General features: G+C 40.6%; 1 protein-coding gene across 1 annotated transcript in view; it reads left to right on the top strand.

Moving 5' to 3' along the window:
- LOC117294628 (protein FAM178B-like) overlaps window positions 1-25,377 on the top strand; it is a 199,369-nt gene that overhangs the window by 132,403 nt on the left and 41,589 nt on the right. Inside the window, exons 9-11 of the mRNA XM_033777124.1 lie at window positions 6,151-6,294; window positions 12,234-12,300; window positions 17,778-17,885. Coding sequence (XP_033633015.1) covers window positions 6,151-6,294; window positions 12,234-12,300; window positions 17,778-17,885 — 319 coding nt within the window. The remainder of the gene's footprint in view (window positions 1-6,150; window positions 6,295-12,233; window positions 12,301-17,777; window positions 17,886-25,377) is intronic.

The raw sequence follows: 25,377 nt of genomic DNA, 5'->3' as shown, positions 1-25,377 counted from the left end.
TTTAATATTGCCGGCATTCGAGTTGGGGAATTTTTTTTTTACAAGTTCAAAATGTCGGACCTCACCTCGTTGTTAAATTTTTTGCCGTTGTGGGAAAATTTACTTTAACATTTTTCTTTTAAGGTAGAATGTCCATAATCCGTCTTTTAATATTGCCGGCATTCGAGTTGGGGAATTATTTTTACAATTTCAAAATGTCGGACCTCCCCTCGTTGTTATATTTTTGCCGTTGTGGGAAAATTTACTTAAACAGTTTTCTTTTAAGGTAGTATGTCCGTATTCCATCATTTAATATTGCCGGCATTCCAGTTGGGGAACATTATTTTACACGTTAAGAATGTCGGACCTCCCCTCGTTGTTAGCATTCTGGTTTTTCTTTTGGTAGATGGTCTCGTTTATTTCCATCTCCATGGTTGGAGCAAGGTTTTGTTGGCCTTGCCTTAATAAACTTTTAAATTAAAAGCCAGTGTTTTTTTGCAGGACTCGGGAAAGTACCGTACTAATCGGTGTATTAGTGGTAAAAAACAAAATTATTATTCTTTATCCCCTATGCAAATGTAACATACAATGTGCAATTGTTTGTCACTAGTTGAAACATGTTAATTTTGCTTTGTTGGTAGCAGTTGTTCTAGAATTTTACATTTTGGAACTGTGATTATGAAATAATATGCATGTTATGTTGTATGATTGATCGATAACTTTAGAGGATTTTACAAAATATAATTAACTCCCTATCCACATCAGAGATCCCCTCCTATATAGACTTTTAAAAAACTCATTAAAACCTTCCTCTTTTCTATTTTTATATAGAGGTGTAATTGAACTTGGCCCATAAAAAAAACGAAAAGAAGACCGGCAAAAAAAATGATAATAATACAAGTTTGTCGGTAATTTGCTTTAAAAAAAACTTGTTAGGTCGGGTGACCGGGCTGCGGTTGTTGTGGGCTGCGGTTGTTGTTGTACCCGACGACAACGGGTAAACATCGGGATGTGGAAAACGTTTTACAAAAAAAGTTTTGAATATAATGAATATTACAGGGTTATCCTTCCTAATGTGTATTTATTGTTAATCAGATTAAAGAACAAAGCAAATTCGAACAAACTTTGAATAATATAAATATTTTAACAAACACTTTCTGTTCAGTAAAAATATGATGGCAACTACCGGCAACTTAACCTCTTCAACATTTTTGCAACATGGATTACTGAATTGCAAATTTTACCAAAGAAGATCTATATTTACTTATTTTCTGGAAAGGGGGATAGGTAATAAAATACATTTAACCATTAAGAGGTATTATTCTACCTCCATGATTTAACTGATACCGTATATAGCTCTTGATGCCGACATTGTTTATTGACTTTACTGGGTCAACAAAATACAAACGTTTACTGTAAAGCACAAAATTGGGTCATCAAAGGTAAAACAAAAATTAAACAAAATGATAAAAGCCTGTAGACTTCTAGAATCTGGCAAAAAGGCTGCTTAAAATTTGATCTAAATTCTCAATCAAAATAAATTGGCAAATACCAGATCTACCCTCTTTCGCGATATTTTTTATAACGAATTTATACAAAAGGAACTGTTTTCAAATTCGTGTTGGTACATGTACATCTTCGAAAATAATTCAAAGAACCATGAACTGACTACAAGGGGCATGACGAGAGCATGTACAGGATTCTGGAGTGGTCGTGACTGTTTTATGTATACAATTTTTCGATTGTTCCTCGGGTCGGATCGTTGCTTTTTATTTTTACTTCTTTTGGGTCCTATACTTTATAAAAACCTCGCTGTTTTGGATTGGAAGCGCACCCAGAATAAACATCTTTATAATGTCTGAATTGATGTTTCCATCCAAACGCAAAAGTTGAGTGACCTTTACATGTAGTTGGTGCTCATTTTCTTCTATGTAATAGAACGACCCCCACCCCAACAACAAAAACGTCTTCACAATAAAGGTGCGTTCGCACCTCCGTTGCGGATTAGCTGACTCTTCTACCTCCATGGCTGACTCGTCATTTTAGGTGTAAACATTTTCAACATTGCCAAACAATGGCCGACCTACACCTCACTAAACAGCTCCTGGTGTGCATTGTCTGCGATGCACTTGCTGTGTCTGGCCATGGTCTGGCGTTGTAAAGGAAGACACAATATAAAGGTTTTATGGGACACTTCCTGCTACTGGTTGCAAGCATTCCCCAGCAACATCATGCTTGTTGTCATGCCTCACTGTTTTCAATAAGACATAAAAAGCAACCCATATTATTTACAGAGAAAGGGCAGAGAAAAGGAAGCATTCGATACATGGCATAACTGCCAACCCTCCCTGATTCTGTAGAGAAAATTCACTGAAAATATACACATCTGTCAATGTTCTGAATATGTTCAAATTTAAAAAATGTCCCAAATCTTGGAAACATCTTTATCTGTCATACAACGGCAACAAAAAAACAAAGAGGGGATGTCCGACATTCTTAACTTGTACACAAATGTTCCCCAATACTGGAATACGGGCAATATTAAAAGTCGGAATACGGACATTCTACAATTTAAAAGAAAAATATCATGTAAATGCATTTTCCCACAACGGCAAAAATATAACTAGGTCCGACATTATTAGCTTGTAAACAAAATGTTCCCCAATACTGGAATGCGGGCAATATTAAAAGTCGGAAGACGGACATTCTTCCATTTAAAAAAAAAATATTAAATGCATTTTCCCACAACGGCAAAAATATAACAACGAGGATAGGTCCGACATTATTAGCCTGTAAAAAAATGTTCCCAAACTCGAATGCCGGCAATGTTAAAAGTCTGAATACGGACATTCTACCTTTTAAAAGAAAAATATTAAATGCATTTTCCCACAACGGCAAAAATATAACAACGAGGGTGGGTCCGACATTATTAGCCTGTAAAAAAATGTTCCCAAACTCGAATGCCGGCAATGTTAAAAGTCGGAAGACGGACATTCTACCATTCAAAAGAAAATTATTAAATGCATTTTCCCACAACGGCAAAATATAACAAAGATGGTATAGGTCCGACATTATTAGCTTGTAAAAATATGTTCCCCAACTCGAATGCCGGCAATGTTAAAAGTCGGAAGACGGACATTCTACCATTCAAAAGAAAATTATTAAATGCATTTTCCCACAACGGCAAAATATAACAACGATGGTATAGGTCCGACATTATTAGCTTGTAAAAAAATGTTCCCCAACTCGAATGCCGGCAATATTAAAACAATAAAAGTCGGAATACGGACATTCTACCTTTTAAAAGAAAAATATTAAATGCATTTTCCCACAACGGCAAAAATATAACAACGAGGGTAGGTTCGGCATTATTAGCTTGTTAAAAATGTTCCCCAATACTGGAATGCGGGCAATATTAAAAGACGGAATACGGACATTCTACCATTTAAAAGAAAAATATTAAATGCATTTTCCCACAACGGCAAAAATATAACAACGAGGGGAGGTCCCACATTCTGAACGTGTAAAAAAATGTTCCCCAACTCGAATGCCCGCAATATTAAGACGGAAACGGACATTCTACCTTTTAAAAGAAAAACATTAATTGCATTTTCCCACAACGGCAAAAAATCCAACAACGAGGGGAGGTCCGACATTATTAGCTTGTAAACAAAATGTTCCCCAATACTGGAATGCCGGCAATATTAAAAGTCGGAAGACGGACATTCTACCATTTTAAAAGAAAAACATTAATTGCATTTTCCCACAACGGCAAAAAATATAACAACGAGGGGAGGTCCGACATTATTAGCTTGTAAACAAAATGTTCCCCAATACTGGAATGCCGGCAATATTAAAAGTCGGAAGACGGACATTCTACCATTTTAAAGAAAAATATTAAATGCATTTTCCCACAACGGCAAAAATATAACAATGAGGGTAGGTCCGACATTATTAGCTTGTAAAAAAATGTTCCCCAACTCGAATGCCGGCAATGTTAAAAGTCGTAAAACGGACATTCTACCTTTTAAAAGAAAATTATTAAATGCATTTTCCCACAACGGCAAAAATATAACAACGAGGGTAGGTTCGGCATTATTAGCTTGAGAAAAATGTTCCCCAATACTGGAATGCCGGCAATATTAAAAGACGGAATACGGACATTCTACCATTAAATGCATTGTCCCACAACGGCAAAAATATAACAACGAGGGGAGGTCCGACATTTTGAACTTGTAAAAAAATGTTCCCCAATACTGGAATGCCGGCAATATTAAATGTCGGAAGACGGACATTCTACCATTTAAAAGAAAAATATTAAATGCATTTTCCCACAACGACAAAAATATACTAACGAGGGTAGGTCCGACCTTATTAGCTTGTAAACAAATGTTCCCAAACTCGAATGCCGGCAATATTAAATGTCGGGAGACGGACATTCTACCATTTAAAAGAAAAATATTAAATGCGTTTTCCCACAACGACAAAAATATACTAACGAGGGTAGGTCCGACCTTATTAGCTCGAAACAAATGTTCCCCAACTCGAATGCCGGCAATATTAAAAGACAGAATACGGACATTCTACCATTTAAAAGAAAAACATTAAATGCAAAAAGGGTAGGTCGACATTATTAGCTTGTAAAAAAAATCCCAAACTCGAATGCCGGCACTATTAAAAGACGGAAACGGACATTCTACCATTACAAAAAATTGTCAAAAATATAACAACAAGGTCCAACATTCTTAACCTTAAAAAAAATGTTCCCCAACTCGAATACCAGCAATATTATCAGTTGGAATACAGCGGCCATTTTACCATTAAAAATAATTGTTCATTGTCCCAGGACGGCAAAAATAAACAAGGAGGGGAGGTCGGACATTCTTAACTTGTAAAAAAATGTACCCCAACTCGAATGCCGGCATTATTAAAAGACGGAAACGGACATTCTTCAAATTCTTTTGTGTACAATTATTCAGGCCGCCTTCCCTATTATCATTGAAGGTATTCATGCTAACCCATGCGTGAAGTTATTACTAGACTTGTTGCGGGGACCTTGTTTGGCCCCGCAAAACTTGCCACTCGCAAGTACCACCGCTCGCGTGGACCCAGTTCCGTCCCCGCAAAATACCCGCGGGGGTGCGGGGGTCCCCGTACCTGCCACGCAGTTTACTCGCGGGTACCCGTTCCGAACTCGCGGGGGTTTGGAATTACTTGCGGCTGGTTCTGTATAGCTACAGTCATGTGTACTGATGAAGTTGCAAAATACGAATTTATCCTCGTCGAATTTAGACAAGGAGTTTATGAATTTTAGTACGTTTCTCTTCGTCAAATTTGGACAAGGAGTTTATTAGTTTTAGTAAATTTCTAGAAGATTTTTTTTCTAATTGCACGCAACAATTTATACTCGTTGCCAATGTTGTGAATGGTGCTATTATATAGCAACATTCGGATATTTACCGGATAGGTGAGTCGCACCGCTCTGAAGCCTGGGGGTTTAGAGGAGCTCTTAGAGACACACAAGCAGACAGGTTGGTTTCAGGAATACGACTGGCGTGGCCAGGGCTTGCGTGGTGCTTGGTGCACGCCCCGGTCACGCCTGACTGGTTTATTGCATAATCCTGAGTGGTGCAATCGCACATTACAACAACAGTATACCAGCCCAAACCAGTGGCAACCCAGTCTGTACACAGTATACCAGCCCAAACCAGTGGCAACCCAGTCTGTACACAGTATACCAGCCCAAACCAGTGGCAACCCAGTCTGTACACAGTATACCAGCCCAAACCAGTGGCAACCCAGTCTGTACACAGTATACCAGCCCAAACCAGTGGCAACCCAGTCTGTACACAGTATACCAGCCCAAACCAGTGGCAACCCAGTCTGTACACAGTATACCAGCCCAAACCAGTGGCAACCCAGTCTGTACACAGTATACCAGCCCAAACCAGTGGCAACCCAGTCTGTACACAGTATACCAGCCCAAACCAGTGGCAACCCAGTCTGTACACAGTATACCAGCCCAAACCAGTGGCAACCCAGTCTGTACACAGTATACCAGCCCAAACCAGTGGCAACCCAGTCTGCACACAGTACATTGCAGGGCTTTGGATTACATCCTTTCTGCAATTGGTATCTAAAATAGAGGTATTTTGTGATTTTATTTTCTAGTGTCCATCCATGAAGGAATGATGATCGCTGGCACTATCTTTGATATGATGTGGTCAACAATGAACTTGTTTTCACATTTACATGCAACCATCGAGCCGTGGGTTCCAACAATTAAAGACATTGTGGAAGTCTTCATGAACTATGGTAATTTAATAAGAATTTTTGTTTAGATCTGATTTAATTTCACACAGAATTACCGGCCTGACGCTGACCTTAAGTAATAAGCTGAGGTACAAGAGCGCAGATCCATTGAATACGAACGGTTCCTGCATTTTGATTCTGTTCGCAGCCCTATGGCCGGGTGCTGACCTTACGTAATTAGCTGTGGCACAAGAGCGCAGAGCCATTGAATACTAACTGTTCATGCATTTTGATTCTGTTCGCAGCCCTATGGCCGGGTGCTGACCTAAAATAATTAGCTGTGGCAAAAGAGCGCAGAGCCATTGAATACGAAAAGTTCTTGCATTTTGATACTGTGCGTAGCCCTGTGGCCGGATGCCGACCTAAAGTAGTTAGCTGTGGCAGAAGAGCGCAGAGCCATCGAGTACGAACAGTTCATGCATTTTGATACTGTTCGCAGCCCTGTGGTCGGATGCCGACCTAAAGCAATTAGCTGTGGCAAAAGAGCAAAGTATCCTATTTGCACCACTGCTCACTCGCGGGCTCAAGACTCTACATAAAGACTCAAGACTCTAGCACAAAGTTGATGTAGCGCCAGATAGGTTGCACTCGTCAGCTGCTCCCGAAACTACTTGTTGCACTCGTCAGCTGCTCCCAAAACTACTTGTCGATTTCACCTTCTCACAAAAATACTAACTGCATAGTGCTTGAATGCTGTAGATTCGACAGGACAGTTTTTTCCAACATTCTACATTTGTGATCAAATATTTTGGTGACTTCGTGGATTTTCAAATCTACTTCTGGTTATGTTTCCCATGGACCACCTTCCTACCTGCTGACACTGCTGTTGCTTCAGTGCGTCCATTCTTTGTAATGGGGAGTTCCAGACCACGAAGATTGACTCTATTGTTACTGGCAGTCTTCGTATTGATGACTCCGCTACTGTCCTACACCACTGCAGAACTACTCAGCCTTAGCCCAGTAAAAAGGAGAGTTCCACTTACTGTCTATCATAAACTCAAACAACTTGGAATATGTGTTGCTAAACCCACCCGTAGGGGACATGGATCTCCAGCTACGCAACGACCAAGACTAATTCCAGTCCTGAACACCTTCAATCGAACAATAAAGAAGACAAGTCAAAGTGGTTCATAACAACCTCGTACCCATCCCACGTTCCCCACAACACCATGCTGGAACCACTAGTTTTGCTCTTTGGAACTGGCTCAATCAAACAAAAGACAGCATATATCGGTGAATTGATCATTAATAACGGTATCGACATCTGTGCAATCACTGAGACGTGGTTGCGTGGTGATCATCGTGACAGCCATGTCATTGCTGACCTCAACAACACTCTTCCTAATTTCCAATTTCACCATATCCATCGTCACAACAGAACTGGTGGGGGTGTTCTAGTGTGCCGCAAAAAGAGTATCAATGTCCGTTTAAATGACACTGGCTTGTTTTCATCATTTGAGTACATCGATTTGTCATTGTCTACAAGTTTGAACACGCCCTTACGACTGTTGGTAGTGTACAGACCCCCAACGGTCATTCGACAAGAAATCCACATATCCACTCTTCATGCAAGAATTCTCCACTTAAAAAAATGTTACATGTGACCCTAATCATATTCTGTTCGCCGGTGATTTCAACTTCCACATTGACAATCTGTCTGACAGAGAGGCATCATCATTCTGTGATCTATTGGACTCTGCCGGACTGAAACAATTAGTATCTGGTTCAACACATTGTGCCGGGCACACTCTCGACCTTCTTATCACAAGACTAACTGCAAATTTGTTATCCACGATTTGTACTACTCAATACTTGCCCTCTGATCATGCCGCTGTTACCTGCCAGTTAAATATTGGGCGACCTGGCACGGTTAAAGTGAATGTCCAGAAGCGTAATTTCTGTGACATTGACATTGAAGCTTTCCATAATGACATCTTAGAGTCAGAACTGTTTGCGTCCCCCTCATCCAGCCTGGAGGGTTTAGTTGGGCAATATGAGCAGACCCTGATCGCCATGCACCGTTACGTCAGCGCACTGTAACAGCTCTCCCTCATGCACCCTGGTTGAACGACGATGTTCATAGTTTAAAACGGGAGCTACGGCGTCATGAGCGACGCTGGAAGTCTTCCAAACTGGAGATTCACAGACAAATCTCCAAGGAACAGAGCTCACGCTACAGTAAACTCACCACATCTGCAAAGAACAATTACCACAAGCTACAATTCGACACTTGCAACTCAAAACAGCTGTTTCAAATGGTGAATAGGATGAACTCGTTTTCATCGAAAATCTTGCCTTCCGGTTCGAACTCGGCAGAGTTATGTTGTCAATTTGCTGACTCTTTTGCCTCAAAGATCCAGGCTCTAAGACATGCACTTGACAGCTCACCTGTAAACATTGTTACTGATCCAGAGCCATATTCTGTGTTTGACCAGTTTCATCCCTTGTCTGAGATCTCCGTCAAGAAACTCGTCATGGAGACACAACCCAAATTCTGTAAACTCGATTCAATACCAACTTGGCTGATCAAATCCTGTATAAATGAACTCACTCCAGCGATAACCAAGATCATCAACATGAGTTTACAAAGGGGTATTTTCCCTGATGCACTTAAATCTGCTCATATTACACCGCTGATCAAAAAACAGTCTGCTGACACCGACGTCTTCAGCAATTACAGGCCAATCGCTAACTTGAAATTCTTAGCGAACACCATTGAACGGGCAGTGGCTGCACGATTCGGAGTCACATGGCCACACGTTCTCTGACTACCAAACTTCAATCCGCCTATTGCAAACGTACATAGCAGTGTAGAGACTGCACTTCTCTGAGTCTACAATGACTTGCTTCTCGCCGCCGACAACGGCGAGGAGTCAATTCTCGTACTCCTTGACTATTCGGCAGCGTTTGACACTATCAATCACAACGTCATTCTCCACCCTCTGGAGCAGAATTATGGCATCAAGGATCTTGCATTGAACTGGTTCTCATCATATTTCTCTAAGCGTCATCAATCTGTCAACATCAATCATGCCTTCTTGCCCTTTTGTCTTGTCAATACCGGATTGTCACAGGGTACTGTCCTGGGTTCCATGTGTTTCACCTTGTACACATCACCTCTTGAGGACATCATCGCATCCTACGGCATTAAATGTATGGTTTACGCGGATGACATTCAACTGTACACAACCACAACTGAAGCTCAGCGACCATGCTATAGAGAGGATGGAGTCCTGTCTCTTGCATATCAAGTCACGGTCCACAGCAAACCGACTTAAACTAAACGACTCCAAGACCGAAGTAGTCCATGTAACCTCCCAGTTTAGACAACATTCACCCATTACAAGTATCCGCATTGGTGAATCTCTCATAAAAACCTGTCATCAGTGGTGCTCGCAATCTTGGAATCAGTGTTTTTATTCCAAATCTCAAAATTCACACTCACATCAACAACATCTGCTGCTCATCCTCTAGCTCTCCACGATCCGACAAATCCAGAAATCAATTGATCAAGAAACAACTGAAATACTTGTTCATGCTTTTGTTTCTTGTCGCCTTGATTTTTGCAACAGCCTTCTGCACTGTCTACCGGAATCACTAATTTCAAAACTTCAGCGAATTCAGAACTCTGCTGCCAGACTCATCACTCGTACACCATCCCGGCATCACATCACACCAATACTCAGATCACTTCACTGGTTACCAGTCAGTAAACGAATCCAATTCAAGCCGCTTCTTATGACATATAAGTGCATCAATGGATCTTCACCTGAGTATCTTCAAGAACTCATTTACACTCACAAACCATCTTGAGCTCTTCGATCTGCCTCTTCATCACAACTACAAACACCAGTCACACGTACAAAGACATACGGTCATCGCTCTTTCGCACACTCATCACCTGGGCCCAATTTCATGGCTCTGCTTACCGCCGAATTCTGCGCTTACGATCACGATTCCCCGCTTACGTGCAAGTGCCGAATTTCTGCGCTAGCCTTGTAAGCGTAGAATGCCTAACAAAGTGTAGTATGCACGCGCAGAAGCCCAAATTCGCCGCTTACCCGTGAAATACACTTGCCGATTCTGTGCTTACGATAAGCAGAGCCATGAAATTTGAACTCTCTGCCAAACCACATAAAAACTGCCCAAACTGCTAATCAATTCAAATCACTGCTCAAAACATATTTGTACAATTAGTTCTCTGTTGTTTTCTGCTGCTTTTTGTGTATATGCTTATTTTTAATTATGTTGATTTGTATTATTGGTTTTTTGTATTGTTGTTTTACTTGTACAGCGCTTTGAGGCTTTTTGTATGAAACACTATGTAAAAGCTGTGCATTATTATTATTATTATTACATTTAGGTTTAGATATGGGATGAAACGATTTGGAGCGTAGAATTCGAAGTCCAGTGTTTTTCCTCTGTTACAACTGTCCCTGTGGAATGGATAAGAAGGATGCAAGGAAAACAAAAAAATGTTATACACAGGTTTTCAAAGTTTCATTGTACGCTACTGTGAAACCGGCCCGATGGTGGCAAAACCTCACTGTATGCAAATTAAGCTTAAATATGTGTATTACAATTCTTCTTTGATCATGTCTGAATTTGAATTTGATCCAACAAGTTTAATGTACTTGTGTAACCGTTGCAGATATCTGCCTATAAATTATTCTACTTGAGTGATGGTCCGACTGCCATTATTGTGGCCCGACTTCATCTCTGCCAAATATACAGGTCGAACGCCCCATCCGCTAGGTAACATATACGCCCACATCCAAGCAAGCCAAGCTTTTACCATGTTGGACCCATGTCCAAGGCTCCGAATTCACGCTGGACCGCAGGCCTGAGGCCAGTGATTTTAGCTTCGGTCCAGTAAACTTTCTGACGAACAAGTCCGGCGGTCTTGTGTTTTTTATTTTATGTATACTTATACTATTACAAATATTTATATGAAATATATTATCTTTCATTAAAAAATGTATTTCAATCTCGCTTTAAAATAAAAGTTTTTGTTTTACTTGTCGTCAAATCAGTGTTCTTAGGAGCACGCCAAATATAACTGCCAATAATTGATTATATTATCACCTTCCTTTTTTTGTTTCAGCTGAGCTTTACACACCTCTTTATTTCCTCTAGATTAATTTATGATTTGCTAGATTAGTTTGCTCTTAATGTTGCGAAATAAATTAGGAAAAGGCGTTTATTTGAATCTTCTCTGCAACTGATTTGTAAATGTACCCTGCTATACCCTCGGCATTTAATTGACGTGTTTTGTAGATGCCGATAGATTCGCAAACTTCGATATGCCTTGACGTCTTGCACTTATAATATTGCATGATTCTGACATCCAAATTTGGTTTATTTAATGATGTTACATATAACATGTGAAGACGGCCCCCCCGTATTTTGGCCACACCCATAATGGTCCCCATCGAGCCCAATGTTGGCTGCAAAGGACACAACATTTACATGCCCATGAAGTTTTTGATAGAGCAGCAAATGACACAACACTTTATAATATAGGGGCATGTACGAACGTTCCCAATTTAAGTTATTACATGACTCGCTTCCCAAAGTTGATCGACTTTGTCCCGAGCGTTGTCTACCAGACCTTGGGGGACGACTTTAAACATTCAAAGCACTCCTCGGAAGCTTATGCTGCATGGCTCACATGCGGCCCCATTTATGCTTCCGCATTTTCCTGAAAGAAATCAGTTCAATTCAAATACACTTGTATTTCCATTCTTCCATGAGATATATCGACAGTAACATGTACTACGGAATAAGGCAAAATGTCAGTAAATCTATAATAGTAAACATAGTTATATATAAAGTTAGCCGTTTGGATAAGCAGATGCATGTATTAGGATAAACTCTTAACAACTCTACATGTACGTGTGCGTGCAATGAACCAGCCTGAATTTTGTTATTTCTTTCTTTAGGAGCAAAGATGGATACTTTGTTGCCACCTACAATTTTTCAAGAGCATTTTACCATCAGAGTTGTTGAGTAAGTACAAACTGCAATCTTTTGAATGTCATAGTTCAGCTTATATCCAACAATTAGGAAGGAATCATGCTTAGTGAGACACTGAGGATTGCTAATTCTAGGCAACTGATTCAAGGAGTCCCTGTAGTTATGGTAGCCCTGCTCATAAAGGCACGATGAACATATGAACTTTATCACATTCCAGCCAAGTGTTTATAAAGCCAGATTATACTGCATTGTCACAAGGCCTTTTATCTCTCTCCTTGATGCTGTCTGCAGTCCCTTACATTTGGTTCTGTCATTACTCATTAGTCCAAACAAAATAAAATGTGTGTTTCCAGTTACCCCACCATTCGTAGAAAATCACGCCGACCTTAGAAAGTTTTATGACCTTCCCAGATAAAATATAATAAGATTAACCCAATCCCACTCCCACATTTGTTAAAGGAACACGTTGCCTTGGATTGGTCGAGGTGGTCTTTGCAAAGCGTTTGTAACCGTTTGTTATAAAATGTATATGATTAGAAAGATATTTTAAAAGTAGAATATAATGATCCACACAAGTATCACTCGAAATTGCGTGGTTTTCCTTTTACTCCGTCGACTAACACGGTCAGCAAACCACGCACTTTCAAGGCAAATTTGTGTGGATCATTGTGTTCTACTTTTGAATCATCTTTCTAACCATATGCATTTTTTAACAAACTGTTACCGTATTTTCCTGCGGATAAGACGCTCGGCGGACAAGGCGCAGGACGCTAAAATGACCCAAAAAAATTCAAACGTCAGCAGACAAGGCGCACTGCCGCACAAGGCGCATGTTTAACCGCACACAAAAGAACACCTGGCGCCACCCAGTGTCGGTACATTGACACAAAGACGTAATTTGTTGCCTTTGAGAACCTACGTATACCGACCTTCATTTAATCAGCCAACGCTGTATATTGTTAATAACATAGAGTCCGGCCCAATCAGCGGGCATAAGCCATGGCCCACGCACTGTCTGAAGTTAATTTTATTTGCAACATGAACACAATGCCTCCTTGGACATCCGATGTCCCACAACGAGGATCCTTGCTGATACAGATACATTGCAATGACAGATGGTTGAGCGTGTCGGCCGGGATGTCGCTGCATGCACATTAATATGCACATGTACACTGTGGATTGCGCTGCTCAATCTCGAGATTGCACAACAGATGTTGGGGACATGTGGACACCGTATTGAGCGATGTTCGCCGACGGGTTGCGCTACGCCCTCGCATTTGCGCTGCCTGGAAATGCGCTGAAATTCACACGTGACTGTGCGGATCCCAAGCATGCCCAGACACGTCGAGTCTTGTCTCTATGCGTTTATTGCTGGTTTGCATATTTTAACAATAGAGGGCATTTAACCTCACGCTATTACATTGTTCCAAAAACGCCTTTTAGCGTTCAATGTTTCTTGTATTTATTATCACACGCACAGTAACAATGACTATAGGCGTGATATCTGCTTTTGTGTTGTGTGATTAAATTTACAGACCTCGAAACGGTTGCGTTTTGGGGCAAATTTTCTGTGTAATTTTGAGAGATGTTTGAGTCTGAACTTGGACATCGTTGATTTTACAGGCAAGTTTCATGCAAGGGCAAACATGATTTTAACAACCGTTCCTACCCGAAGTTTTGAAGCAATAAAATAATTCAATAAAATAAAATGTGTTTTCGTCCCTAATTTTTTTGGCTAGTGGTGTTTTATTTTATTTGGCCTTACAAACAAATACAAATCATATCCTAACGTCTAAAAAGAGGCAACAAATATTAATACGATTTGAACGTTTATTGTAACAATAATATAAAACTCTTGTCCTACCAAAGATGACAGTTATGTTCCCAAAGCACTTATCAACCACAAAGGTCTAAAAAGAGGCAAATACAAAAATAAATTATTACCCCATCCTTTTAAAATACGTTCAGCCTAAAGCACACTTCAGAGATCGTTGTTCTCTACAATAAAAACCCTCAAAGTTTACCACACAATATAATAGCTGTTGGGTGAATGACGTTTGTATGAAGTTATTGACTGTCAATCGTTTTCGGAACGAATACCCGGCCACACAGAAAAACGTTTGTACACCGCCAACGTCTGTTAGACCGAAAGCTAGACGCATTGCCGCATTGGTGGAATGAAAGCGCGGTCATGGGGAAAAAACACGTTGCAGCATTGTTGGCATAATTGGACTGCTGGGGGATTGCGGCATTGTTCGAACAAAAATACGGTCTCAGTGTCTGAATAGCCTTCTTTGACCGCATTATTGAGTAAGGATTCTTCGCACAAAGATCGTTGATTTGAACTGGACATGAAGGTATTTTTTATTTCACGCAGTGATCATCAAACAAAAATCAATCGTCAGCAGACAAGGCGCACCAAAAGATAAGACGCATCAATGTTTTTGGGGTCACTCATTTTACTCTAAATCACGGGCAATTTATATGTCAAAACGTACACCGCTATAACTATAAGCACATAATGGTGCAATGTATTATAAGTTTGCGATGAACTTTTACTTTGCGACCACTAACATGTCATCGCAAGATTGTCATCGCTAAATAAAGCTTTGCGACGAGTATATTCATCGTTAAGTTTTAGTGAAATCGTCGGCTAAAAATCCATCGCTAAGTTGCGATGGATTTTAGATTTAGCGATCGATTTCGGCGTTTGCGATGACCAAAACGCATCAGTGAAATCGACCACTGGCGTGACCACAGACAGAAAGAACCAATAGAGGGACAGTAGGGGGCGCCAAACTGTAATTTTGTACTTTCTCAAACGGTTGGCGGAAGTGAATTTATGCTGTGTCTGAAAGAAGTGCCACTACTTCAGAGAGAATTTCGCCATCGTCATGGTCGCCAACACCAGCGTGCACTAAGAGTTTTTAGGGACAAGGTGAATCCCTTAGAAGAGTATGAAGAAGAGCACCAGTAGTTGTTAATGGCTTTTCCTGATGGTTTAAACAAACAAACAAACAAACAAACAAGCCAGCCAGCCAGCCAGCCAGCCAGCCAGCCAGCCAGCCAGCCAGCCAGCCAGCCAGCCAGCCAGCCAGCCAGCCAGCCAGCCAGCCAGCCAGCCAGCCAGCCAGCCAGCCAGCCAGCCAGCCAGCCAGCCAGCCAGCCAGCCAGCCAGCCAGCCAGCCAGCCAGCCAGCCAGCCAGCCAGCCAGCCAGCCAGCCAGCCAGCCAGCCAGCCAGCCAGCCAGCCAGCCAGCCAGCCAGCCAGCCAGCCAGCCAGCCAGCCAGCCAGCCAGCCAGCCAGCCAGCCAGCCAGCCAGCCAGCCAGCCAGCCAGCCAGCCAGCCAGCCAGCCAGCCAGCCAGCCAGCCAGCCAGCCAGCCAGCCAGCCAGCCAGCCAGCCAGCCAGCCAGCCAGCCAGCCAGCCAGCCAGCCAGCCAGCCAGCCAGCCAGCCAGCCAGCCAGCCAGCCAGCCAGCCAGCCAGCCAGCCAGCCAGCCAGCCAGCCAGCCAGCCAGCCAGCCAGCCGGCCGGCCGGCCGGCCGGCCGGCGTATACTGGTCGCTCCTTCAACCGGAACGATGTATGAAAGAAGCTCTTCAATCGTCTAGCCAGCTGGTAGTACAACTCGATGGTTGTCAATATTTTCTGTTGAATGATGAGTTTGTCACCAATGAAACCCTGAAAGCACTGATCGGCAACAGGTGGTGTCTCTCTGCCAACACAATCAGGGAACAAAAAGCTGCTTGGCTTGGTCATGCGCCGCTTGGCTTGGTCATGCAGTACGCCAGGGTGGTCTTGCTGCAGCAGTGCTTGATGGAACCCCACTTGGACTCCGTCGCAGGGTTGGAAGACCAAAACTCCGCTGGAACGACGGACTCACCAGGTGGAGTGGCCTCAGCATGGCTGAACTAACTGCGGCTGCCTACAGCGAGGTAAAATCACTCCTGCACCAGCCACACAACCAAGGAGAAGTGGGCGGTTGTTGCATCATTGGGCAGCAGCCTATGACGATTAATGGTGATTATGATGATGATGAATGATGAGTTGACTAATAATCATGGGTTGAATCCAGAATTCAAATTTGGAAATTGTCGTTCTTCTCACACAAGTGTAATGCCTGACTAAGAAACTGCACTCTGGCGGCAAAAAATTGTGTGGAAACCCCGGTCACGGCGCAAGTTTACACTTGAAAATCAACTTTTCCAGATCACCAAAGAGGCTTCCAGAAATTAAACTCACTCCAGTGACATAAGCAATAAGATGCAGCAAATTGTAGAAGAGTCTTCCAAGAACGACAAATTGTTTAATTGTGTGAGCCTAAAATTCACACAGCCTGTTCACTTTGAAAGGCAGCTGATGACAAAGTGACTCTGAAGTGGAAGCTTATCCCGCACTAATTAGCGTTTCCCCAACAATGCAAGGTAAACAAAAACATTAATTGGCCAATGTTGTCCTATTAATCACCCTATTGGCTAATTGAAAACCCACACAACATTTATGCACAGAGGACTGTATATAAAAACCCAGGAATGCCAATGCAAACAAATTACCTAAGTTACTCAGTATTAGTGCATGGCAACTGGCCGCGCATTCCTGCCCACAAGGGAAATACCCCCTAAGCTTGTACAATTTTAACCGCACTTCGGCAGCACACGTACTGAGTGTAACTACACGTTCCCCTGTGTATAAAGCATTTTATCATTGATGGATAAAATGTGTTAACGCGTCCTCAACAACGCAAGGTAAACAAAAACATTAATTACATGTAGCTATTATTGTCATAATAATCACTCTATTCGCAAATTGAAAACCCAAACAATACTTATGCACAGAGGACTGTAAACCCAGAAATGCCGACATATTTGCCCCCAAACAAATTACCTAAGTTACTCAACATTGCCACAAGGGCAATATCCCCTTAAGCTTGTACAATTTTACTGGCACTTGGGCAGCACACATATTATGTGTAAATAAATGTTCGCCCTGTGTATAAAGCTTTTTATCATTGGCTGGCGGGATGCCGCACTCCGCGTGGCAACCCTGCTAAAAGCGTTGTGTATAAAATGCTGCAAATGAAGTGTTATAAGGGGGGGGGGGGTGGAGCACAAGGTCAGAATTTTGTACCCAGTCTCCTGTCCCACTTTGTGCCCCTTCCCTCTCCCGTCCCACATCTAAGCTGCCCCTCCTTGTGCATTCGTCCCTGCGATCCTGTGCAACCGCTAGAAATCATTGCTGACAATAATTCTGCAAGTAGCGTGGTGAAGGGGGGGGGGAGGCTGGGTTAGTGGAGGTAGGGACACTCGGAGTCACGACAAACCTTTCAGTGCTTTGTGACATTGTACACTTGACCGTCTTTTTCCCGTTTCTTTTTATTTGTCGGCCCCATGTATGTTTTCTAGTTTCACGCGTGTCTCATTGTTTTTGTTATTATATTACTTTTTGAGGTTTTTAAACATTATTTGTTAACATTTTTAATGCTTGGAATTAACTTTTTTATTTATTTCACAGCTGTCCTCAAAGTAAGCATCCACAGGCTGTACCAAGACTTCTCCCTGTGTCTAATCTACGTCAAGTAATACAAATGTTGACACACTGTTTAGTGATAGCACGTAATAGGCAAGTATTAAGACTGTTTCAAACCTTTTAGACTTGCAACTAGTTTTCAGCAAAGTAGTTCCTGTTAAGTTTGTCATAAGCCAGAAGTCAGTACTTTTATAATTGGAAGGCCTTGTGGTCCAACTTTTTTTTAACTCAGAGACCTTGTCCAACTTCCACCGTGACCTTGTCTGTAAGCTTTCAATAGAAGCCTGGGAATAAACAAGACATGTTCTGGGAGGAGTGCCCAAGCACTGAAAATGAAAACTCTTACAAACAAATGGGTGCTCAGCTGAAGCCCGCACAACTGATCAGGCATGCAACTCTTCCGCGTTTCCGCGGAATTCCGCGTTTTTAAAAAACTGATTAGCGCTAAGAAAAACATTCCGCGGTTAGCGCGATCTTAAGACAATTTACAACAATGCATAGTAACGCATGGTCTGGCCTCTGCCGCGGCACGCAATCCATTCTACTGCATGGTCAATCTAAAGCCCACAGCAAGCAATGCATACGTTTACACACTGCGTGCGGTCATTAATAGCCGTGTGTACGGTCGAAAAATCTGGAACAGTGGAACGCACCCCGTGGCGCAGGTGAGTTGTGTGCTAAACCAAGTTATTATACAGCTTTGAAATGAGTCTAAGGTCATGTCTTCGTCTGGTCCCGCTATTTTGCAATAGTATACACGTATTGTACATGTATGTATGTGTGTGTGAGTTAGTTACCAAACGTACATGTGTACTGCTGCTGTGTGCGAGTCTCACATTGCGCTACGAAACAGTCGCATCTTCAAACGTCCGTCAAAATGACATCCAAAAGAAAAGATATTTTAGAGCGGGACCGAGTGGTACCTGGCCAAATTAAAGCCATAGATAAAAGAGTAAAAAATACCTGGAAGTGGTTCTGGTTGGAAAAATAAGACGTAGACGGTAAACTGCTCTCCGAAACCGTCCGGAAAGTGGACAAGCCAGGAATGGCATATTGTGTGATGTGCAAGACGGCAAGCGGGAACAAGTGGCTCTCACCGAACATTGTAAGGCGGCAAAGCATCGGGAGTTGATTAAGTTGAGGAAAACTAACTATTGTTTATGAAATTTGCATAAAATTATTATTCCCCCCCCCAAAAAAAAAAAAAAAAAAAAAATCAGATTTTTTTTTTTTTTTTTTTTTTGGGGGGGGAATAATAATTTTATGCAAATTTCATAACTACCTGGGAAACAATAGTTAGTTTTCCTCAACTTAATCAACTCCCGATGCTTTGCCACCTTAGAATTACGGTGCATACATAGGCAAGGTGTTTTTCCATGTTATTTTAGTTGTATAAAACACTTCACTTTGTCTTTGTCATACATGCTAAGATTGATCCTAAGAGCATAAAAAAGCTCAACACTTTTTAGGGTACCATTGTGGGTCTCGAAAAGTTTCCTCTTTTTTTTTCATCGGGCAGTTGCATGCCTGACTGATTTAATTACACTTAATTACACCGAATTACACCTAATTACTGTTGCTCTGAAGCATGCTGTACCTATGCATAAGCGATAGTAACAAGAGGTTTTACTTAGCCAATGTCACCTACATGTATCAATATACCTCTGTTGGTTAGTAGGGCACCACATATGTCTTTGCAACCTGCTCTTTCTACATGTATGTACTCCTATGCTCCACATCCCGGTGTGAGTTGGTAAAGTCCAAGTCTGTCCACTTTCTAACGTTGTATTTCCACCTTTTAACTTTAGGGGTTTCGGCCCTGTAGCTGAAATGCCTATTGTTTTTGTCCAGATTTGTTATTAGCTGTTTCGTAGCGCAGCGCAGCGAAACAGCTCTTGTTTTTGTTAAAGTTTTTATTATTATTATTATTTTATTTTTATTTTTTCTTATTTGTCATCTTAAGAAATAATTTTTATAAGTGCTGTTTTGCAATGTTCCCAAAGAGCAAATGCAATGAAACTTTCAGTGATGAAAGGTATTGGTGAAATGATCATCACAAAACAAGGATGTCATAATGACTTCATCACAAGTCACGTGATGTCATCTTAAAGGTGTTTTGTTTTAAATATTTGAAAATCTATAACAAATCAGCCATAAGAGACCGTAGGTTTCTGTTTTCGGGATTAGGTAGGGATAAATTAGGTCTTCATTTTGTTTCGTGTGCGTGACCTCACATGACCTCTACTTCCGATCGAAACCGGAAGTGCCCTCTAATTCAAAAATTGGCAAAAGGTATGAAGTTGCTTTCAACGATGTTAGTGTCTGGCAATTGTGGGCAGTTCCAAAAAATATCAATGACGTCACAAAGTGTAATAGCGCCCTCTAGCGACAGGTTGAAAACTCATCAAAATGGACTTTTTGAAGATGTGTGTGGTGAAGTTTTTTGTAATCACCTCAAAATTTACACACATAATGATCGTCAGGCAGCCGTCATATGTGTGAAGTTTGAAATTGTTAACGTCACTAGAGGTCACATGATGTGGCATTAAAGGTGCATCTTTTGAAATCGTATATCTCCTGAGGCAATTATGCGATAAAGTTGAACCTTGGTAGAATGTTAGATACTGGCAAGTTCTTGTAAATTGTGAAGTGACGTCATGATGACGTCATCACATGATTTTTTTTCATTTTTGCACCTTTAGGTCATAAAATGCTATCTGAACATGGTATAATCCAACAATTTTTTTTAAATAGGCTGGATTGGTCATAACTGCTTTGATGCAAAGAGAATTTCAAATTAAGTGGAGAAATATGAAAATGTTATTAACGAATCAGCTCTGCATTTGTGCACAAATGCAATTTAGCTCTAGTTTGGTTTGTTATTATGATTCTTATCAGCCCTATTCACATTATACAATCATACTTGAATAAGTCTTATCAATTCATATTTATAAACCATATATTTATTCATTATTTATATACCATATGAAAGCTTAGGTCATGAAGTTTAACATAAAACATAACCAACTTAAAATAATTAATTAATTGACTTAGTTATAATGACATAAATAGTTTATTAGCCAATCTTGAAACCAAGGCTGTCCCACATAAAATCAATTGATTTTTATCTCACAATTATTCCTGCCCTATATGTGGTAAATAAAATTGCAGCGTATTGTCTATTTTTGCAGGTTTGAAACTTTATTTGGTCTATGTGTTCTTTGATGTTATGATCTATACGAGGGTAGCTTTCAATTTATTTATTTAAAATTGATTGCTAACAAAACACATCTTGTGGACCGCATGTCATAGAGTTACATTTCTTGTTCTGTTTTGTGACTTACATGTACAGCACACGTAACATTGTATGAAGAAGACTGACCACCCACTTTGACCTTTACTTCTGTTATCAGCAGGAAGCTTTAAAATAAACAAAAAGGATATCTCCTGAACCACATCTCAACAAATTTCATTCTTTGTGCCGTCTTGTAATATTTGACATTATTAACATTTTATTCCAGAACCTGACCCAAATTTTACCTTTCCTTTCGATCCAAATAGGAAAATCAAAAACAACACAATTCCTAAACCACATTAAAGTTTTTAAATTGTGCCATCTAAAACCTCATGAAACAGTTGCATTTTATTCAAAACCTCATTTACATTTCAACCTTTTCTTCCACTCCAATCAGGAATGTAAAACTTAACAAGTAGTGTTGGGCGCTGTACTACATGCAGCTCAACCAAACTTGCTCCACAACTGTCTTTGTGTGTGTGTTGTTTTTAGTCTACTTGAGGCTCTAGTTTTGTTAGTAAACACTGCATTAAGGCCTACTGACACTGCAGGATCTTTTTGAACTGAACTTTTTAACAATTTGAAGGTGTTTTTGAGAATCGTTTCTCTGAACCTATACCTGAAGTGGTCTACAGTAACAGTCATACTACTTCCTCCATCTTGGCCATGCTCGCTCAACTGTGCCAAGCAACAACAAAAGACTCTACAAGGGACTACACGCTTCTTGAATGGTGATCTGCTAACTGAACAATGACTAGTAACAAGGGTCACATTGTGTTACTTCTGCTGCTTTCATGGAGTTTCTACAGCAGGACACAATGTACTGTATACTTGGTTCCTAGTTTTACTGCAGGTATACGTGAGCCTAAACATATACCTTTTAAATATGTAGGGCCGAGAATTCAATATTACGACAACTCAACTTCAACATTTCAGTCATTGGTTCAATGTGGTGATATTGATCCTAACCCAGGACCAACTACACAGGACTCGATTCACCAGTATTCCAGTCGTTATTTTCACAGTGTTAGGGCCAAATGTGACAAGCTAAAAGTTCCACCACCAACTTGGAACATCATCAAAACTCTTGGACTTAACATCAAACCTTCTACTCGTCGAGGACACCGTGGTGGGTTGAAGACGCATCGAAATGCTGTCAACCTCCAACATCCAATTATCCACAATAACAATAATGTCAACAATGAGAAGATTGATGTTTTAATACGCCCACGTCTACCTACAGCACCAAGTTTTCAAGAAAAATCAGCCTTAAGACTCCAATCAAGATGTCTAACAAAGGTAACAATCACGACGACTGCTCGTCCTAAGAAATCATATTGCTTACCTACACTGTTCCTGCTAAACTCTAGATCAATAGTCAACAAATTTGATGAAATAACTATGGTAGCCAATGCCAACAATGCTGATACCATAGCTATTACTGAAACTTGGTTACACCCTGATTCGCCTCCCGACCAGTTTGCCATTCCTGGATTTTCTGCTAACTTCAAATCAAGAAGTAACCGCCAGGGTGGTGGAGTGGCTTTTTATGCTAGGCACTTTTTGAAAGCGAGGGAACTACCAATACACGTTCCTGATAACATTGAAGCTCTTTGGATCCACATGAGACCCCCTAGACTACCACGTCAAATGTCATCTCTTATTACGTGTGTTGTCTACTTCCCACCAAGGAGTCCTCATGCCCAAGACTATATAGATCATCTCATTGCAAGCATCGATTCTCTTCAAGTACAGTATCCGGGTGCTGGAATTTCCCTGATTGGAGATTTTAATGACTTGGATATCCAAGGATTTTTACAGGATGAGCGTTTTACTCAAGTTGTCTTGCAGCCGACTAGAGGTCTTAACATTTTAGATAAGATTATCACAAATTATTCTTATCTTTATTTTCAGACTGAAATTTTTTGTCCAGTGGCTAGAAGCGACCATAATTGTGTACTTTGGGTGCCTAAAGACAAAGTTGTAAAAACTAACCAAGTTAGTCGCAAAAAGACTGTACGCCCATTGACAGACAGTGGCCTCAGGTCATTCGGTTCATGGCTCACTAGCCATACCTGGGAAGAAAACTTGCAAATCGATGATCCATCTCAAAAGTGTGATCTACTATGCAAAACAATCCAACAGCACCTTGATGTCCACTTACCTACTCGCAATATTCGTTTCCACGCGACTGACAAGCCATGGATCACGGCCGAAATTAAAGCGGTTATAAAACAACGACAACAGGCTTGGCATCAAAACAACCGGCCCTTATGGAGTCATGTGAAGACAAGAGTCATGCATGCTATCTCGTCAGCCAAGAGACATTACTACCAAAATAAAGTTTGTCATCTGAAGACCAATGACCCTGCTGGCTGGCACCGACAAATAAAGTTACTGACGAGATCAGCCACCCATAACTGTTCCTGGGGTTGATTGCAATGGACAGTTTGAACATGTAGCTAATTTGATAAATAATAATTTTATATCTATAGCTAAGGACATTCCAAGTATTGATAGATCACTATTACCTCCCTATTTACCGTCACCCATGCCTTGTCCGCAGGTTCAGCCAAGAGAAGTATACAAGGAAATTCGTAAGCTTAAAACTAACAAGTCTAGTATTTCTGGTGATTTACCTGTACGTATATTGCGTGAGTTTGCTTATGAGTTGTCTTTTCCACTAACTGACATTCTTAACCCTTCCTTTGATCAGGCCAAAGTCCCTGAACAATGGAAATGTGCTGAAGTATTACCAATCCCCAAAACTAATCCTCCGACCATTGCTGAGCTGAGACCAATTGCACTTACCAGTTGTATCGCCAAAATTGCGGAAACCTTTGTAGCTAAATGGTTGTTGGATGACATTGCCGGGAAAATTGATATTAACCAATTTGGCAATCAACGCAAATTATCCACTTGTCATTATTTGGTAAAATTGTTGCATCAGTTGTATGAAAATGCAGACAACCCTAAATCAATTTCCACCATTGTTTTAACGGATTTCTCTAAAGCATTTGACCGAATTGATCATAATATATTGGTTCAAAAACTGCTTCAGTTACAAGTACGGCCATGTATTGTGTCCTGGGTTATTAGTTTTCTTGAATGTCGTAGGCAGCGTGTGAAGTATAAAGGAACATTTTCCTCCTGGGAAACAATTCACACTGGAGTCCCCCAAGGAACAAAATTAGGCCCAGTATTGTTTCTTATTATGATCAACGATGCTTGTATTGATGACGACACCCCTTACTATAAATATGTTGATGACTTAACCTTTGTTGAAAGTCGAAATTCTGTTCAATTACCTCATATTCAACAGTCCTTAGTCAATCTACAAAACTGGACTTCCGTTAATAACATGAAGTTAAATGCAGCCAAATGTTGTACAATGTCAGTGTCTTTTGCCAGAAACTTGCAACATCATGAAATCCTGCTTATTAATGACACTCAATTAGAAAATGTGCATTATGTTAAAGTGTTGGGTGTGATTATTCAAGACAATTTAAAGTGGGACAGACATGTCAATGAGATAATAAAAAAATGTAACAGAAAGTTGTACATGTTGCGTTGTTTACGTTCTCATAATCTACCTCTAAATGATCTATTGGCAATTTACAAGGGTTATGTTAGACCTGTTTTAGACTACTGTGTTCCTTTGTTCAATGGTAATCTAACTAAAGAGCAGGTCAACAAATTAATTGGAACGTATTCAAAAAAGGGTGTGTCGGATAATTTTTGGTAAGAACTATTCTACTTATAGGGAAGCTTTAAATGTGTGTAAACTTGAAACCCTTGAAAACCGTAGAGACAAACTGTGTAGCGATTTTGCTTATCCAATCGAATCCCATCACATGTGTAGAAATTGGCTACCTCCCCATAGAAACTGTCAGATCAACTTAAGACACACCAATAAATATGACCCACCCAGATGTAAAACAGTTCGCTACAAACAAAGTGCAATTCCTCAAATCGTCAGTCTGTTAAATGCCTTTTAATATAGTTATGTGTGTATATATAATAATTGTGCCTACTGGTTTTTTTTACCAATGTATTTTTGCCAATGTATATAATAATAATTTTTATTTGATGTCCTTTTCTATGTTAACTTCTACTTGATGTAATTTTTTTTAACATATTATGATGTTGACATGTGCAATTCATTTTTTTTAACTGCGAGTCATGTTTTAATAAACCATTTTTAAATTGAATTGAATTGAATAACAAATGATCGGATTAACATGCTATAAAGACATAACTTTTCGCCGTCTTGTAGGTTATGAGTATGAC

The sequence above is a fragment of the Asterias rubens genome, chromosome 9, assembly GCF_902459465.1.
Source record: "Asterias rubens chromosome 9, eAstRub1.3, whole genome shotgun sequence".
Taxonomy (NCBI): Eukaryota; Metazoa; Echinodermata; class Asteroidea; order Forcipulatida; family Asteriidae; genus Asterias; species Asterias rubens.
Note: the sequence above shows the minus strand (reverse complement) of the source record. Positions and strands in the feature narration are given on the sequence as shown.